The sequence below is a fragment of the Rhinolophus sinicus genome, chromosome 2, assembly GCF_057876585.1.
Source record: "Rhinolophus sinicus isolate RSI-liver-muscle chromosome 2, RSI-T2T, whole genome shotgun sequence".
NCBI classification, from domain to species: domain Eukaryota; kingdom Metazoa; phylum Chordata; class Mammalia; order Chiroptera; family Rhinolophidae; genus Rhinolophus; species Rhinolophus sinicus.
Window position 1 is genome coordinate 45,022,922 of NC_142502.1, and position 19,532 is coordinate 45,042,453.

General features: G+C 36.5%; 1 protein-coding gene across 3 annotated transcripts in view; it reads left to right on the forward strand.

Moving 5' to 3' along the window:
• CDK19 (cyclin dependent kinase 19) overlaps positions 1-19,532 on the forward strand; it is a 130,575-nt gene continuing 111,043 nt past the window's right edge. The window contains exon 1 of one of the 3 annotated variants that reach the window (XM_019735007.3): positions 1-389. Coding sequence is in view for 2 of the 3 variants with exons in the window: in XM_074333445.2 (XP_074189546.1) it covers positions 262-389 (128 nt within the window). In the remaining variant the exon portion in view is untranslated. The remainder of the gene's footprint in view (positions 390-19,532) is intronic. The other 2 variants (XM_074333445.2, XM_019735006.3) reach the window with 2 other exon arrangements.

Here is a 19,532-nt window from a genome sequence, read left to right on the forward strand (position 1 = left end):
GGGGGGAGGCGGGACTGGGGGTGTCTGCGGGAGCCGCCGCCGCCGCCGCCGCGGAGGAGGAGGAGGTGGTGGAGGAGGTGGCTATTGCGGCCGCCGAGGAGTCCCTTGCTGAAGGCGGACCACGGGGCGGCGGGCGGCGCGCGCGCGCGCGCCCGAGAGGCGGCTGTTGGAGAAGTGGAGCGGCGGTCGCGGGGGGAGGAGGAGGAGGGACTGAGCGGCAGCGGCCCCCGCGTCCCGGTGCCTCTATGGGGGAAGCAGACAATGGATTATGATTTCAAGGCGAAGCTGGCGGCGGAACGGGAGCGGGTGGAGGATTTGTTTGAGTACGAAGGGTGCAAAGTGGGACGCGGCACCTACGGGCACGTCTACAAGGCGAGGCGGAAAGATGGGTAAGAGCAGGGGCGGGGGAGTAGGCTCGCTTCGGTCCTCGCCCTGCCCGCCACCGCGCGGGATGGGTGGGTCGGAGCCCGGCCGGGCCGTGCCCGAGGGGTGACGCGAAGGTGGCTGCGGGGCCGCGTCCCGGGTCGGACTCTGAGGGACGCGGGTTCTGCCCGTCCCCTGCGTGGCCCCGTCGCGCCCCTCGAACTCCCGCGGCGCAGCTTAGTCGGGGGGCGTCGGTCCCCTCGCGGAGGGCGCTCTCCGAGTGCCTGGAGCAGGCGGCCGGACTCGAGTTGGGACCCGGCTTGGAGGTGGAGTTTGTGGGGTCTGGTTTCTGGGGAGACGCGGAGGGGGAGAGCTCCGCCGAGCAGTTGCCGCTCCGGCCCTGGGCTAGTGACGGTCGTTGTGGAACTTCCAATGGGCTGAGCGCCTCCCGGGGGCGGCGGTTTGAAACCTCGCGGAGGAGTCCGTCGGGCGGCGGAGCCCCGGGGTCTCAGCCAGTCTCACGGGTCTGACCCACTGGGCACCTCCGAGCCTTTGGGGCCAACCAGCCCGTTGGCCCTTCAGCACAGTCCCTCCGGTTCCTGTCGTGTACTCGCCTACTTTGCGACCCCTCTTCGCCCGCCCATGATTTCGCTTTCTCACATTGTGAATTCCTCACCTACCTTCGAATGTAGCACCTCCTGAGGGTCTCACCGCGTTTTGCCCATAGAACTTCAGAGTTTGTCTAGTTGGTAACTAATTTCCCCCAATCTTATGCCCTCCACGCCATCCTCTGCTATATGATTGCGTGTTGGGGTTTATCAAGCACCTACCTTAGATGATCCAAAACGGAATGCGGAGTGCTAACAGAGCTGGGCCCGAACCTTTGTTTTCCTGGGAGTTGAGGGAAAACCATAGAAACCCCTTAGGAAGCCCTTACTGATAGTTCTCCGAGGAGAAGGTGAGCTGGGTCGTGTAGTAAGAACATCTCCGTCGTCCCGGAGGGCAGACGGGCTCGCACTGCAGGACAGGTGGAACCAGCTCCCTGCCTGCGAAGGGTAGGTTTAAACCAGTCTTCACCTCATTGCACATCCTGGCAGGAATTCCCTCTCCCCCAGAGTGAGGGCGCCTGGGCACATCTGCCTGTCCCGCTTAGACTTTAAAGACGGTCAGACTATATGGGGAGGAGTTTTTAGCATCTTAGCGGAACATTTCTGAAGAAACAGTATCAGCTACAGTGATATTAGTAAGTTTGAAGTGATGCTTATCGTTCTGCGCACCCTGTTGTAATTGATACTGTTGATTTATGAATTCTAGGACGAAAGTAAGTAGGGGTGTGTGCTAATTTCATACAGGGAACGTAAAAGCACAACTTTATCAATTGTTTTATCATAAAACGTGAAAATTACAAGGCACTATGTAAGTGTAAAGGATTGTTATTATTGCAAATAATTTTTTCTTTCGTTCTAACTGAAGGGGCCCCATAGTATTCAGTTGTTTGTAACCTTGTCTCATAATTCTTTTAGCTAATTGCCAGGTGTCCTCGAATGAACATCTTGGAATGTGAGGTCTTATAACTTGTATTTTGTTTTTGGAATGTGCACTCTACTTGTTACACTGGTGTTGCTGTGGGAGTCTTAATCAGATAAATTTGGGGAAAGCACATCTAGTTTTCCTAAGTGGACATTAACATTACAAAACAAATCAGATGTGCTGTTTTTCATACTCCTCATGCTAACTTGGTGATATACTTGATCTGGAATTTTTAAAGTGTATTTTGATTTTTTAAAATTAAAATAGCTTCCTTTTAGCAGGCAACTTTTGAGAAAAGTTGAAAATTCTGCTTCTGAAATGTATTTGAATCGCATGGGCTACAACAAAAACAGATAATTTAAGCCCTACTTCTATTTGTTCTTTTAAAAATATTTTCCCTTCTATTAAAGTTCTTGATTTGAATACACTTCCTTCACGAGTGAAATTTGTTTGACTAGAATTAATAAAGCTCCTTTAGTAAAGATCAGTTTGTGTATCTTCAAAATATTATACTTTAAAAAAACTTTTAGGATCTGAAAGCATTAGTTTAAATCACTATATTACATGTAAGAAAAATCATCCTCAAGGTTTTTTTCTTGGACCAAAGGTCTAGTTGAGATTTGAGGCTTTACAGTAAACACATCTCTTGTGGGTTGGTAGCAGGATTAGTTTGATGTTCATTGATACCAGTGCTTTGAAAAGAACAAAAAGTGTTTAGTGGTGATTCTAAACTGTAACATGGATTTGCATAGTAAAGGGTTTTACACTCTGATCATGGAAAATTACAGTTTAGCTCTTTCCAGAATTTATTTTGGTTAACTCAGAAAAATGTATAACACTATTTTAAGAAGCAAGAAAAATCACATGGTACCTTAAAGGGAAATTATTCTAGTGTTTATAATGTAGTATATCTATAAAAATTGTTCAGGTCTTTAGAAGAAACACTGAAAGAAGTAATGTAACCTATCACATCATTAGAAAAGCCTCTGCTTATAGTTTAATATTACAGTTTACAAAACCTTAGAATGTTATTTTCTTTGAAGTATGTAATTTAGGCTGTATTAGTTATGCTACATAAATTTAGAACAGACTGGAAAATGCAAGATTTACATCTGGGTTTTTCACGTTTGATGTTATTTATTCCATCTTTTTGTTTTGAAGGAAGAGGATCTTTTGACCCAATTATCCTTTCTTTTTAAAAAAAATCAGGTTTAAAAGTTGTTCTTGAAGAGAAATAAATTCAGAATATTTCTAGACTTTCGTATGAGATAAATTTGTAATACAATTTTTCTTTCAACATTAGTAAGAAGACACACAACAGTTTATGGTTACAAAGCTCAAGACCGTATTTCTCAAGTTTGAGAACACTTTGTTTTGGTTGATAAAGGAATATTGTTAAAAAGTTCTTTGTCAATAAGAGGTTCAGACAAACATGATTCCATAGGATAGTGTTATGTCTGAAAACTTGTACCAAACAATACTACTATTCAACTTTGCAGACACTCATTTAGTCTTTTGAACCACTCCAGTAAAAGAATGCTCCTTTTTGGAGATGTTTTTGAAAGATACTTAGTAATTGAAAGTGAAATGGCCGACAGACAGCTTATTGAGTTTCAGTTTTGCCATAGGGTTTCAGATGAGTATAGTTGGTGACTGTATGTCTTAATGTATGTCAGGAAATCTTTTACAAATAAATATAATAGGTAAATAATAGGTACAGTAGTGTTTGCCTGTTTTTGATGGATTTTTCATATTTGCTTGGTAGTTAAGTAGATGATAGTATTTGCATTTTTTGGAGACTTACAGATTAAAGATGTGTAAGTATGATCATAGCATTTTAGAACTTTCAGGAGTCATATCATCTAGTCTAGTTTCCTCCTTTTACAAATGAGAAAACCAGAGCTTTTAGAGGTTAGTTGTCATGCCCATAGTCTCACAGCAAAGACAAACCTGTAATCCAGATCTCTTGACTCTTGAGTTACTGCATTTCTAGTATGTTTTCCTTCCTAATACCATGGGAGGAAAAACAGAACAGCCCTTTTTGCCTTCAGTTTTGACAATCTTGTTGGATAAATTTTTTCCATGCAAAGGGTACATCTATACCAAAAAATACGGAAAAGGGAAAATAACACGAGGGACATTTTAAAAAAGTAGGCGTTCGGCCTATAGATTCTACCAAGCGTAGCTGCATCTCATTTGTTTTCATCCTCACTGTCATTACTTTTGGGCATGATGTCTGATTTGCACAGTAGCTGATTGGTCTCTGCCATTAGTCTTTCCTCACTGTGGGCCAAGATCCTAGTTGCTGTCAGTGTCGTTTTCCTACAGAATAAAATCAATCATGTCGTGTCTCTTACTGGAAAACTACATTCTCTATGGCTCATGCAGTCACATCTGATCTTAATTCCTCAGTTTGGCATGTCAACTGGCATTCGGATCCTAAAGTCGAGTCTTTACAGTCTTTACTCCTGTCACCAACTCCCTCTTTGTTCCCCAGAGTGTTCAAACCGTATGCTTCTGTAGCACTGAACAGCTCATATTTTCTAGGACTTGCTAAGTCCTTCCCATGTCTCATTTTGTTTATTTCTACATCCAAATTAGAGTGGTGTTGCTCTGCTATTTCACCCTCTTCCTCACCTCCACAAACCTGGCAAACTCCTGCTTATACGTCAGTAGCTTCTCTTCTAGGAGCCTCCCCTTACCCAGTGTACTCAGTAGCTGTGCTTCTGACAGCTGTGCTTCTGCCCCTCCATGTTCTTATGTGTGTGATACTAGTGATGTAATCTGCCCCATAAACTATTCGCTGGAAATGGTTGATCATCATCATTGTATAACCAGTGCCTTGTATAGGGTTGGGCATATAATGCACACTCAAAGTTTTTATTAAAATTTTTTAAATGCCCTAAATGGATTGTATTTAATATTACGTGGTTAAATACATGGTTCACTGATACTTTCAGTAATTGTTTTGAAAGCCTGAAATACAGTGATGTTGCGTGAGATAAGTGGTTAAATGTAAATATCTAGATCTAGTGTCATTTTTTTCTTAAGAAATTATATGGTGCTTTTCAAGACAGTCAATACATTTCTTTTAGCATGTTGATAAGGAATATAGGTGATTGTTTTGAATGAAGCATTTTTTTTCCCTCTTAGGCCAGCTCTTTTAACGTTTCTAGACTGTAATTGTCTTCTGTGCTTTTACTACCTTTTATAGAGACGCTTAGAAAATCTCAACATTCAAACATTTTAGGATGTTTTTTGATATGGATATATGTTAAAAAGTATCTGTATCACATAGTAAAATCAAGTAGACATTGGTTTATGTTTAATTGGTTCTTCATTTATGTAATACAAGCCTTCAAAACTTAATTTTTGAGGCCCAAGGGAAATAAATGTTCAATGAAACGTGATTGTCTAGAACACTGGTTGACAAACTTTTTCTGTAAAGAGGCAAATTCTACGTATTTTAGGCTTTGTGGGCCATACCATCGATGTGGCAATTGAATCTGCTGTTGTAGTGACACAAATATCAACAGTACAATATCTAAACAAACACACATTAGAATGGCTGTGTTCCAATAGAACTTTATTTACAAAAACAGGTGGTGTACTGCATTTGGCCTGCAGGTTGTAGTTTACGAACCCTTAGACTAGAGCAGTGATGCCCAGTAGAACTGTATGCAATGATGAAAATGCATCTGGCCAATAGGGTGTCACTAGCCAGGTGGGGCTCAAGAAACATGAGCAGTGTGACTGAGAAACTGGCTGGTAGCTGTGATACTGGACTGTGAACGTGAAGAGTTTTTGGAATGAGGGGCTGAGCCACATAGTTCTGAAAATCATAAAGTGACCTTTTAATAAAAATGTGTAAATGATGGTGTGGACAAATAAAACAGGAAAGATGCTGTGTCTTCCAAGTTATCGGAGAAATTTTGAGGGTGAAATAGTTTGATAAAGCAAACCAGTATTTGAACTGAAAAACTCAATCTGCGAATGGAATCAGGAATATTTTGATTACATTTTTAAAAAAGTATTGTGTAAAAAAAACAACCAAAAAAGTATTAAGTAATAATTGCATGTGCATAAAAGGTATACAATGTCAGCCTTCCCTTTGCCAGCCACCCTTGTTCTTTTCTAGAAGCAGCCATTCTTGGTTTTGCTCTTTAGAGAGATTTTCTTGGGGACTGTGTGTTTAATGATAAGTGTAGTACACTTTCTTCTCTATATCTTTAAACCTTAAATATAACTTGAAGATGGTTACATATCTTATGTGCAGAGATGCCTAGTTCCTCTTAATAGTTTCATTGTATTCCATTTGTATTGACAACATAATTTAACTATCCCTCCTGATGGACAGTTAGGCTGTCTCCAGTCTTTTGCTAGTACTAATACTGCAATGAATATCCTAGTAGGTACAGTATTTTGTGCATATTAGTATAACTAAATTAAATTCCTAGAAGCTGCTTGCCTTTGGAAGTAATGGCTTGAAATGATTTGCTAATATGGTATACGAAATATAAATCTCTAAAGACTGTAGACAGGGAATTGAGAATAAGGAAATGTTAAATCCTTAAAAATAATTGTTAATACATAAAAATGAGTTCTAAATAATTAGTTCGCTATATAGGAAGTGCAAGGTACTGTTTTAGTGTGGAAAAGGCATGCTTGAGTTTTAGACAGGAAAATAGTGGACCTATGGAAAGGTTTTTTTTTAATTCAATGGACGTCAAATATTGAATTTAAGAATTTTTACTTTTGTGTGCTATATTTTTGAACTGGATAGGCTGGATAAAAAAAATTAATGTGTTACATTGTGTATTGGTTGCAAAATGCTCAAGTAGTATAGTGAAGGTTAGACACCAGTATAGAAGATTTTAAGGCAACATTAAAACTTGAAATTTTCTTGGTGGTGAACGATTAGAGTATTTGGCTAATGTGTTTTTAAAGATCAGCTTGTCCCTTATCTTGTCATGTTGTGCCTGTGTAATGTTAGTGCTGCTTTTGGATTCCAAAACAAAGGAAGTATAATATTTTTCAGATAGCATTTAAATATTTTGAAGTACTAGCATGTCTTTAAAGACTATGTCTTTAAAAACAGGTAGTTTTTCAGGTCTAGAACCATAAAGAGGTAGCTGACTAAGCTATTTAAAGATTTTTGTCCATTTATAAATAGCTGATAGTCCAACACTTCCTGTAATAGCTGTTTTGAGCATGCATTGTGCAGGATAAGAGAGTCTCAAGAGAGACGACAGGATGTAATTCAGGATAGAAGTGTGCAGCAGTAGTTTTTATTGAGGGTTTGAGTTCTTATCCAGAAGTCAGTAATGGATAAAAGAGAAGTAAAAACCTGTAAAGTCCTCAAATAATTGGTGTCCTTAAAATATCTTTAATTTTTAATCTATTAAGTCTTTCTAAAGGAAAAGCACACACTCCTTATAGCGGTTTTAAACCTCTTGTGTTTTTGCTATATAAAATGATTATTTCAATGAGATTTTGTAGTTGATCTGTTACCAAGCTGAATGTGATTAGGAAATGGATTTAATTACCAGGTAGGCCAGATAACTTAGTTTTGGTCTGTGACCACAGACCAAAACCCTGCACGCAAACTGTTTTGCAGCTATTTATAGATACTTACATTTGGACAGAAAGGTAAGTCATGGCTCCTGGACAAATAAGGCAGAATTTTTGCCTTATAGGTGGGTTACTTGCCTCTTTCGGTAGAAAAATTATCGATTTTGTTATGGTTAAAAAAGCTCACCTGTAAAAGTACCAAGCAGTTTGAGGCACAAAATATGTTGCTTTATACAAAAGGTAATTTCCTCTTCCCCTTTCTCTTTTGCAATGTAATTATTATAAATGCATTTTAAGACTGATTTAAACACTGAGTGAATCCTATTGTTTTGGATTTAGGTGAAAGTTAAAAAAAATTTTTTGCCTTCCTTTCTTCTGAAAAGTTATATGTAATTTGAGTTTGTGTAACTTAGCCAGAGTTCTGTTAACTAATTTCCTAGCGATATTTTGATCTTTATAATATTTGCATCAAAGTGGAAATATTTTTATTTTTAGGCTATTAAATTTCATAAATAACAGTTGCAGATGACTAAAAAACTCCAACAGTACCATTGTATAGAAAATGAAAAGTAAAAGCCTTCCTTTTTCCTGTCCACTCCCAACCTCCCTTCACTTTTCAGAGAAAACCAGCATTAACTGTTTCTAAGTTTTACTGGTGCTTACCATTATAACTTTAAATAATATATATATAATTCTGTTTCTTGATTTATCAACTTCAGGCAGTTTCGGTTGACTTTCCGTTGGAAAAACTGAGCAATTTTTGTGACATCTCATTACTTCCTATTTTCTCTTTTCCCATGTCAACCTTTAAATTTATTAACTGTTACTTTTAAATTTTTTATGATGACACTTTCATGACTTTAATAAACTTAAATTTCTGTTTTTTTGATTTATCAACTTATATTGTCTGTGGTCTTCCTGATGTGAATGTTAAGGAAAGTAACACATTTCTCCTACTCTTTCTCTATCTCCCGATTTTTAAAGTATAATTTTTATAATATCCTGGTTTATACATTGCTTTTTGTCTATGGGTTGACTATGAAAACTGAACATTGGAAACCAACAGCCTTAAAATATTGTGATTATTAAGTTTATTTATTGCTGAAGGAATTAGTGTAATGAGACCCATGGAGAAGGAAGTGTAATCTTGTATATTAAATAAGTACTGCTTGAAATAATCTTCTAGGTATTAAAGCCTAATGGATCTTCTTACTTTATTTTGCCCTTCAAGTCTTTTGGGTCATACTCAGCTAATGATTTTTCTTTATATCCCATGTGTGGTTTTGTTGGATTCCTTTTTGTTTGTCTGTTTAGTTGAGGGCATCCTTTTGAATAGCTTTTTCTTATAGGATGGGTAGTTTTTCTGAGTTCTTGCATGTCTGATAATATTGTCTGCGTACTTGATTGATAGTTTGGCTGGATATAGAATTCTATATTAAGAATTTTTTTCCCCTCAGAACCCAAAACTATTGCTTCATGTCTTCTGGTATTTTTGTTGTTGTTGTTGCTCATGGAAAGTTTTTTTTTGTTGGAAACTTGTTTCCCTCTCCGGAATCTCTGAGTACTTTTCACTTTATTCATGCGTTCTAAATTTCACTAGTCCAGAAAATGTAAGTTTTTTTTATTTTTTTATTTATTTATCTGGCTTTGTTTTCTGTGTCTTTTATAAATCATTTATTTTTTTGTATAGATAACCTGTGCACGTAATTTGAACTCTAAAAGTCAAAAAGTGGTATTTAGTACCTTTAGTTGTTCTCCTTCTACCTCGTACTCCACTCCTTCAAGTCTCTTTTCCAAGCCTGCCAGTTTCTTACGGAGTTGGCTCTTTCTTTTGTCTTTAGGGCAGTTTTAATTTTTTGTTATTTATTTGATTATTTCCTCTTCTCCTCTTGCCGCTCTTGTTCTCTTCTTCAGGTATGCTTATTAAGTAAGAAATGTTGACCTTTTAGGCTCTATCTTTCATGTCTCTTAAATTTCATTCTCAAAATTTTCAACTGTTCCCCCCCCCACATTCTGGCAGATTTCCTGTATTTAATCTTTTTTTTTTTTTTTTTTTTAAAGATTATTTTGGGGAAGGGGAACAGGACTTCATTGGGGAACAGTGTGTACTTCCAGGCCTTTTTTTTTTCCCCAAGTCAAGTTGTTGTCCTTTCAATCTTAGTTGTGAAGGGTGCCATTCAGCTTCAAGTTGTTGTCCTTTCAGTCTTAGTTGTGGAGGGCGCAGCTCAGCTCCAGGTCCAGTTGCCATTTTCTAGTTGCAGGGGGCACAGCCCACCATCCCTTGCGGGAGTCGAACTGGCAACCTTGTGGTTGAGAGGACGCATTCCAACCAACTGAGCCATCCCGGAGCTCAGCGGCAGCTCAGCTCAAGGTGCCAGTGTTCAATTTCAGTTGCAGGGGGCGCTGCCCACCATCCCTTGCGGGAGGCGAGGAATCGAACTGGCAACCTTGTGGTTGGTTGAGAGGATGCGCTCCAACCAACTGAGCCATCCGGTAGCTCAGTGGCAGCTCTGTTCAAGGTGCCGTGTTCAATCTTAGTTGCAGGGGGTGGAGCCCACCATCCCTTGCGGAACTCGAGGGATTGAACTGGCAGCCTTGTGGTTGAGAGCCCACTGGCTCATGTGGGAATCGAACCGGCAGTCTTCAGAGTTAGGAGCATGGAGCTCTAACCGCCTGAGCCACCGGGCTGGCCCCCTTTATTCAATCTTATAGATTACTAATTTGGTCTTTCGTGGGAGCCACTGTTTTTTTATTTAGCATGACTTGAACTCAGGAGTCTGACTGCCTGAGTTCAACAAGGCATTGGTTTAATAAATTCCCTATTAATATTTAGGTTGTTTCTAGTGTTTCACCATTATAAACAGTTCTTCAGTATTTTTTTTTTTTGTATGTACCATGTGCTGTTTTTAACCTTTCATTCTTAATATTTTTCTTATAATCTGAGTGCTAGATCAAGATAATGGGAACATTTTTCTGTTTTCACTTATAGAGAAATTATATTTGTTTTACGTATCAGTGTGTAGAGCATTATAATCAATATAATAATAACTTATTGAATTCTACTTTGTGTCTGGCACTGTAATATCTTCAAATCTGTTTATAATAAACAGTTGACCCTTGAACAACATGGATTTGAACTGCATGGGTCCACTTATATACAGATATTTTTCAATAAATACTGTAAATGTATTTTTCTCTTATGATTTTCTTAATAACGTTTTATTTTCTCTAGCTTACTTTATTGTGAGAATACAGCATATCATACATATAACAAAATACATGTTAATCAATTGTTTGTGTTTTGGGGTAAGTTATATGGGGATTTCTGACTGCACGGTGCTTAATGTCCTTAAACCCCACATTGTTTAAGGGTCAACTGAAGTTGAAAGGATTAAAACAAAATCTCTAGTTCACATTTTCTTCAGATAAGTAAAAACGGTTCATTTATGTCTAATTATATATTTTAAAACTTTTTTTTTTACTCAAATTGCTATCAAGAAGGGTACAACAGAGATCAGTCATGATAGGCAGATACAATGGTATAAAGGGTCCCGGGACAGTAGCTGAAAGGGACCACTAGAGAGGTCAATTAGCAAAGGCTATCACTTTAAGTCATATGATAGTAATTTTTCAGTAATATCCATCTATACACATATCATCCATCAATCTATTCTCTATCCAAATTTCCATCCATCCAGCTATCCTCCATCTGCCTATCTTATATCCATTTGTCCATTATCTATTTTTATCTCCTCTATTTCTCTGGCTGTCTATTCATTTATCCATCCTTTACTACTTATCATTTGAATACTTGCCATGAGTCAAGTATTGTGTGTAGGTAATGAGGATACTAGGATAAATGAGATTTAGTCTCTGACTGCGAAGCATTTGCAACAAATTGCTAATACTAGTGATTTGTCTACAGGAAAGAAATTTGGGTTGAGAGGACTTAAAAAAACAACTGTATACTCGTGTATTATTTGAAAAATATCTATTTTTACTACATTATTATCTTTTAAAAAATTATGAAACATTTAAAAATGGAATATTTTTTAAATGTCTTTAAAAAATAAAACAGCTTTTTATTTACTGTTATTTGTTTACTGGCTAAAAACTCCCTCACAGACAGTGCCGTGGGAGCTGGTGCATTGTGATGCAAGAGCCATGAGTTGTTGGTGAAAAGTTCAGGTCGTTTTTGTCTAACTTTTTCACACAGCCTTTCCAGCACTTCCAAATAGTAAACTTGGTTAACTGTTTGTCCAGTTGGTGCAAATTCATAATGAATAATCCCTCTGATATCAAAAAAGGTTAGCAACATCGTTGCAACAAGCTTGCGAACTTAATTGTCAGACCTTGTATGTTGTAAAATGATCACAGTAGGTTTAGCATACATCATCTCACATCCATATAATAAAAAGAAACGAAAAAATTCTTGTGCTGAGACCTCTTAGGATCTACTCTCTTAACTTTCCTGTATATCTTATAGCAGTCTTAATTATGGTCATCACATTGTACATTACTTCCCTAGTACTTATTTATCTTGTAACTGGAAGTTTTTTACCTTTTGACCAACTTTCTCCAATTCCCCCACTCCTTCACTTTTTTCCTATGGACTATTTATGTATAATAATGTAAATGTAATGTAAATATTGTAAAATTGACGTAACATAATGTTCACTATTTTAAAGGGTATAATTCAGTGAGTTTTTTTACATTCATAACATTGTGCAACCACCACCACTACTTAGTTCCAGGACATTTTCTTCTCCCCAAAAGGAAACTCCATAGCCGTTAAGCAGTCACTCCCCAATTTTCCTTCCCGCCCAGATCCTGGCAACCACTATCTTATTTTCTGGTATGGATTTGCCTGATAATGGATATTTAATGTAAATGGAATTATATCCGATGTGGCCTTTTGTGGCTGGCTTCTTTCACTTAGCATAATGTTTTCAAGTTTCACCCATATTGTAGTGTGTATCTACAATATGGTTTTACCACATTTTGTTTATCCATTCATCTATTGATGGAAATTTGTGTTGTTTCCACTTTATTGGCTATTGTAAATAATGCTACTATGAACATTTGTGGATAAGTTTTTGTTTGAGGATATGTTTTCAGTTTTCTTGGAGTAGAATTGCTGAGTCGTATGGTAATTTTGCGTGTAACTTTTTGAGACACTGCCAAATATTTTCCAGTTTTACACTCCCACCTACAGTGTATGAGAGTATAAGTTTCTCCCCATCCTCACTAGCACTTGGTATTGTCTGTTTTATTTATTTATTTTTATTTTTTATTATAGCCATTCTAGTGGGTGTCAAGTGGTTATCTCATTGTGGTGGCTCCCCCTCCAGTTTTATCGAGAGGTAATTAATATAAAACATTGCATTAGTTTAAGGTGTACAACACAGTGATTTGATATGTGTATATATTGTGAAATGATTACCTCAATATGTTTAGTTAACATTCGTCACCTCACAGTTAAATTATTTTCTTTGTGATGAGAACTTTTAAGATTTACTCTCTTAGCAACTTTTAAATATACAGTACAATCTTATTAACTATAGTCACCATGCTATACATTACATGTCCAGACCTTATTTATCTTATAACTGGAAATTTATACCTTTTGACCACTTTCAGTCATTTCCCCCTTTACCTCCCCCCGCCGTCTCTGGCATCCACCAATCTGTGCTGTTTCTGTGAGTTCTGTTTTTTTAAGATTATACATAGAAGTGAGAGCATACAGAGAGTCTGTATCTTTCTTTGACTTATTTCATTTAGTATAATGCACTCACGGTCCATCCATGTTGTTGCAAATATGTGGTAGGATTTCCTTTTTTTGTGGCTGAATAATATTCTATTATACATATACATGCCACATTTTCTTTATCCACATTGGACACTTAGGTTGTTTCCATGTCTTGGCTATTGTAAATAATGCTGCAGTGAATGGAGGGGGGATGTGTGTGTATCTCTTTGAGATAGTGATTTCACTTCCTTAGAATATGTACCCACAAGTGGAATAGCTAGATCCTATGGCAGTTCTATTTTTAACTTTTTGAGGAATCTCCATAATGTAATTGTTAGGTATCTCTTTTGATCCAGAGGTGCCGTGAACAAATTACTAAGATACTAAGATCACTGTAGGAAGAACTGACTCTGGGTGATGAACGTACGATGGGATTTATGGATGATGTGATGCAGAATTGTGCACCTGAAATCTATGTAATTTTACTAACAATTGTCACCCCAATAAATTTAATTAAAAAAAAAAAAAGATCACTGTAAATGATTTTGGGATCCTCTGATTTAAGATATGATGAATGTTTATCCATAGTATTAAATTTCTATTGAAAACTTGATTTTTAATGGATGTCTATATTTTTGTTATCATAAGGATATATAATGCTTTAGTTAACCCTTTCTAATTATTGAAAATTTAAGTTCTTTTTGGTATTTTGATAATATAAATAACACTAATAGATGTCCTTGTATGTAAGTCTTGGTCCATATTATCTCTGAGTCTTTACTTATAATAGAGTCCTACAAATAAATTTACTGCGTCAAAGTACAGTAGTTATTTTAAGGCTCTAACTATGTATTTTTCTAATTGCTTTTCATATATAGTTTCATTCACCACCACTGACAACTTATATGTGCCCCTCTTATCTCAACCTCAGTAGCTTTGAATGTTCTTTATCACAATTTGATAGGTGCAGTGGTTTCTGTCCTAGCCATGTAGGAATTAGAGCTGTTTTATCTCTACTTTTCCTGAAGCTAAAATAAAAGCCTGCCCAACTTTACAGTTTACATTTCTCTTTAGCTCCTTAGGGATTGTAGTTCATGGCTGAGATATCTCTTCCACCTCTCTCATCAGTGTTTACCCAATTTTTGGTTGGTAAATATTTTTGGCTTATTAAAAAGCAGCACTTTTTTCCTTGTAAAACTACATGTAACCTTGGCATCCACATTTTTCCTACTTTCGTGCTGAAGATGGGTTCAGAAATATAATTTGTTAGTATACAGTTTGCCAGGAAGTTTTCTAGTCAATTTCCTACTCTAATTTTTATTACAATAAAGTGTGATTTTTTTCAAAGATATATATTCTATCATTCTAATGAGTGGTTGAGTGGTAAAAGTGGTTCATTTTGTGTTTTTGATGTAGAAATTGTTAAAAGCATTTGAAAAAAATTCAAACTACCGGAGAAGGGAGAGAGTCAATTTAGTTATCCTTTAAACCCTGGAAAGAACACGTTCTAAGATGTTTCTGTGTTATTTTGGCTTATGCAACAGAGAAACCAATCAATAATGGCTTAAACAAATAAGTGCTTTGTTTTCCTCTTGTATGAAAAGTTCCAGAGATGGGGCACGCTGGGCTGTTCAGGTGCTCAGGGGTACAGCCGAGAAGCACCTCCTTCCGTCTGTTCTGTGGTGGTTGTACGCATGGTCCCAAAGTGATTGTTGCACCTCCGGGCATTGCGTCCACATTCTAGGCAGGAAACGGGGAGAGGCAATGACTGAAGGCAAAAGGGGCTGTGCCAATCAAAAGATAAGCAAGAGACTTCTTTGAGTTGAGGAAGGCAAAGGAAAGCAAATTGCAAATGGCTTTTGGGAAGCCAGTTAATAATTGTGCCACGCTCTGGAACAAAGAGTTCAGTTTGAGGTGGTAAGGGAGAAAGAAACCTTTGAGTTGATTTTTAAGCTATTAAGACAAAATTCAACTGAGTAAAATTTAACGATCTTATTGGCTTTATTCAACAATTGATGAATCAGGCATCATCCAATCTGGTAGAGAGACAGGTCTCTGAGGAGTTGTACAAAAAGACTTTTATATATGCTAGACAAAAAAGCGGATTGGTTATGGCAAGGTCACTTTCTTTTAGGGGATGGCAGGGGTCTGTTAGGCAGATTGCCTAACTTGTGCTGCTCAGGAGATTCCTGATTCCATTTCTGGGAGAGCTGGTGAAAGTGTAAGTCTCAGTTTGTTGACATGGAGCTTAGTATAAGTGACTCCATTTTGGGCCTGTTGTCTTGTTTTTAACAAAGCTATCACCCAAGTGCTTAATGATAAATACAATTTATGAAGTTATCACTGTCTCCCATACTATGTAAAGACTTTCCATAATTAACCAAAACAAATTTTGTAGACTTTCAAGTTCATGTAAATGTAAAGGTTTAAATTTAGGTAGATAAATATGAGTTTTTAAGTAAAGCCCCCATGACATTATGGGAATCCTTATATTTTTATACAAAAGGCAGGCAAACACAACAGTAATTTGGTATTTAGAAGAGAACAGAGCTTATACTAAATTTTACATGTGACTTTTACTCTAGACCAGCTAACTAAGCTTCTTTGTTTATTTTACTGAGGTTGTAAATTCAGTACTTTTATGAAAAAAACGTTTTCCGTCACAAAGGCATTTGAATAAACAAAGTACTTTGGGTCCAAATGATTTAAACAAATCTTATTCTTCTTTAAAACACACTTGAATTTTCTTTTTTCAGAGAGGGGTTTTTACTTTTGATTCTCAATAAATGTGTATGTGTACACAGACACACACACACACACACACACACACACGGTGCCAAAAAAAGTATACACGTTTTAAGAAAGGAAAAAACTGTTGAAATTATGCTGATGGTAACCTCTCTGAGCACCTCTTGTAATTGCAGAAGTCAACATGACTTGTATTTATCTTTTGTTATCAGTATATATTGAGTATTACAATTTTAATACAGTTTTTTCTTTTTAAAAATGTGTATACATTTTTTTGACACCCTCCCACCCCTCTTATGTGAAAAGCACAGCTGTGGTATAAGGAAACCTTGCAATTGGAAACCCTTATTTCTGATCTGGGCTAATACTCTCTAGCTATGGGATTTTGATTAAGTAATATCTCTGAACCTCAATTTCCCCACTTGTAAAATTTGTATGATGATAAATTACTGTCTAATATGGATGCTGTGAGGAGTAATTAAATCGTAATGTATAAAAGTCCCCAGCAAAATATTGGTTCATTTATTCTCCAAATATATAAGAGGGTTTCCGTGATAAATTTCCCTGAAGGTTAAATTAGCAAGTAAAAAACGTAGGTATTAAGTAAAAATTACAGCACCTTAGTCTTTTTTTCTTTTTTTTTCAAAGGAGGTGCAGCTCACAGTGGCCCATGTGGGGATCGAACCGGCAATCTTGGTGTTATCAGCACCACGCTCTAACCCACTGAGCTAACCGGCCGTCCCAGCAGCACCTTAGTCTTGAGAATGAGGATTAACATTGTTAGGTTCAGTAGGAAGAGAAAATCTCTTCCCCATCTGTAATTTTGTAAAAAACTTTATTAGGAAGGAAAACTGGCTTCTGTGATGGGCTATTGTACTTTAAACCTTCAAAATAAAACAGATGAAAGAGAACCTTATTTTTTTAAATTAATTAATTTTTTCTTATAAATAGAATGTGTTTAAGAAAAATTAGAAAATAAATATAAGGACACACATAAACATTCTAACTGAGAGATGATGGATGTATTAACTAACCATGTTGTGGTCATTATTTTACAATACATACATAAGTCATCATGTTGTACACCTTATACAATGTTGTATGTCAAAACTGGAAAAAATAAAGATGAGCTAAAAGAAGTACAATAGTTCATAGAAGAACACTCAATGGTGTATATATTTTCTATATATTTTTTTGAGCAAGTTATACTTTTATTTTCTCAGAAATGTGGTCATATTCTACATGAGTTTTGGTAACCTGAATTTTCCACTTGACAATATATAATGGATATTTTCCCATTTCGTTAAATGTTCTTATTCAGCAGTGTTTCTCTTTTAAAGAAAAGCTATTCCATTTACATATATAACTCTCCCATCAGTAGTATTAATTATAATGCAGTTATTCTTGATAGTGTGAGTAAAAGTCTGCTTTCTCACCTTCTTTCCCCAGAAAATCACTGTTCTATATTTTTAATCACTATATTCCTCTGTCTAGATGTACCATTGTTTGTTTAACCAGTTACTCTGTTGATTGATGCTTAGGCTAACTTTTTATTATTACCAACAACTATCATCGACAGATGTTTAGTTAAATATCTTTTCTGAGAGAGGGAACTTTCTAAAGTGAAAAATATAAAGTGAAAAAGAAAGTACAAAAATGAAAATGTGCTTAACAATATCTGACTTTAAAACTAAGATCACGATTAGGAAACTTGAAAGTGAACCAGTGTTTCCTAGTATTATATTGATCTGCATAAGGTTGGGATTTTAAAAACCTATATAATTTAATTAAAAACTTAAAGATCTCTTCTTGGATGTACTTACAGGTAGTGATAGAAACATAGCAAGCTTTTAGAACTTCATGGCGTCTTATATCTTGTTAAATCCCTTGCCTTAAAAGAAATCCAGAAATATTAAATATCTTCTTTAAGGTCACATAGTGTGTTTCAGTATCTGATATACTGGTGTAGTTTTCTAACACCTACCTCAACATTCTTACCTGTAATGTCTAATATAAAAGTAATGAAAACTATTTGCTTATGGAGCATCTGTAATGATCTTTAATGAAGAGACTGATAAAGGCAAATTAATTATCAATTGTCAGGATGCACCTTTGTATCAACATTTAAAGACATTGATATGTCTCTGCATTTTCATCACTGAAATATTTATTTAGGTCCATCTTGGCAGAGACTTTTTTGGGGGGGGGGGACAATTCAGTGGTTTTAGTATATTCACAGTGTTGTGTAATCAATTATACCACAATCACCCCCCCCCCAAAGAAACCCTGTATAATTACTAGCGGTCGGACTCCCTATTTCCCCATTCTCCTAGGTCCTGGCATAATCTACTTTCTGTAGATTATGGATCTGTCTATTCTGGACATTTCATATAAATGAAATCATACTATATGTGGTTTGTGTCTGGCTTCTTGCACTTAGCATAGTGTTTTCAAAGTTCATCCATGTTGTAGAATGCGTGAGTACATCATTCTTTTAAATGTCTGAAGAATAAATAATTGCATGGATATACCACATTTTGTTTACCTATTCATTTAATGGACATTTGGGTTTCCACTTTTTGTGAATAATGCTGCTGTGACCATTTGTGTAGAAGTTTTGTTTAGCCATGTTTTAAATTGTCTTGAAGATCTCTCTCTCTCTCTCTCTCTCTCTCTCTCAGAGTGGAATTGCTAGGTTACATGTTAGCTCTCTATAACCTTTTGAACAACTACCAGACTGTTTTCCAAAGCAGCTGCTCTATTTTACATTCCCACATACAATGTGTGAGGGTTCCAATTTCTTTACATCCCTGCTAACATTTGGTATTGTGTTTTTGATTATAGCCATCCTAGAAGGTATGAAGTGCTCTTTCATTGTTTTGATTTATTTCTGTAATAACTAATGATGTTGAGCATCTTTTCATGTGCTTTTTATTTTTTATTTTTTTGCTATTTGTGTATATTCTTTGGAGAAATGTCTATTCAAATCCTTTGCCCAGTTTTTCACTGAGTTGTGTTTTTTATTCTTCATTGTTGAGTTGTAAGAGTTCTTTTGTGTTTTTTTTTTGTAAGTTCTTTATATATTCTGGATAGTAGGTCCTTATCTGATGTATGTTCTGCAAATGTTTGCTCTCATTTTGTGGGTTGCCTTTTCATTTTCTTGATGTCCTTTGAAGTTCAAAAGTTTTTAATTTTGATGATGTCAAATTTATGTCTTTTTAAAAAAGATTTTAAAAAATATAGCTAACACAATATTACATTAGTTTCAGGTGTACACCATATTTATTAATTTATATACCTAAAGAAGTGATCATGATAAGTCCAGCAACCATCTGACACTGTACCATGCTATTGACTATATTCCCTATGCTGTATACTGGTATTACATCCCCATGACTTAATTTGTTTTATACCTGGAAATTTGAGCCTCTTATTCCCCTTCACCTTTCTAATTTTCAATTACAGTTGGCATTCAATATTATTTTAATTTCAAGGGTACGTCATAGTGGTTAGATGTATAATTTAAGAAGTGATATCCTTGACTAGTTTAGTGCCCGCCGGGCACAATAGA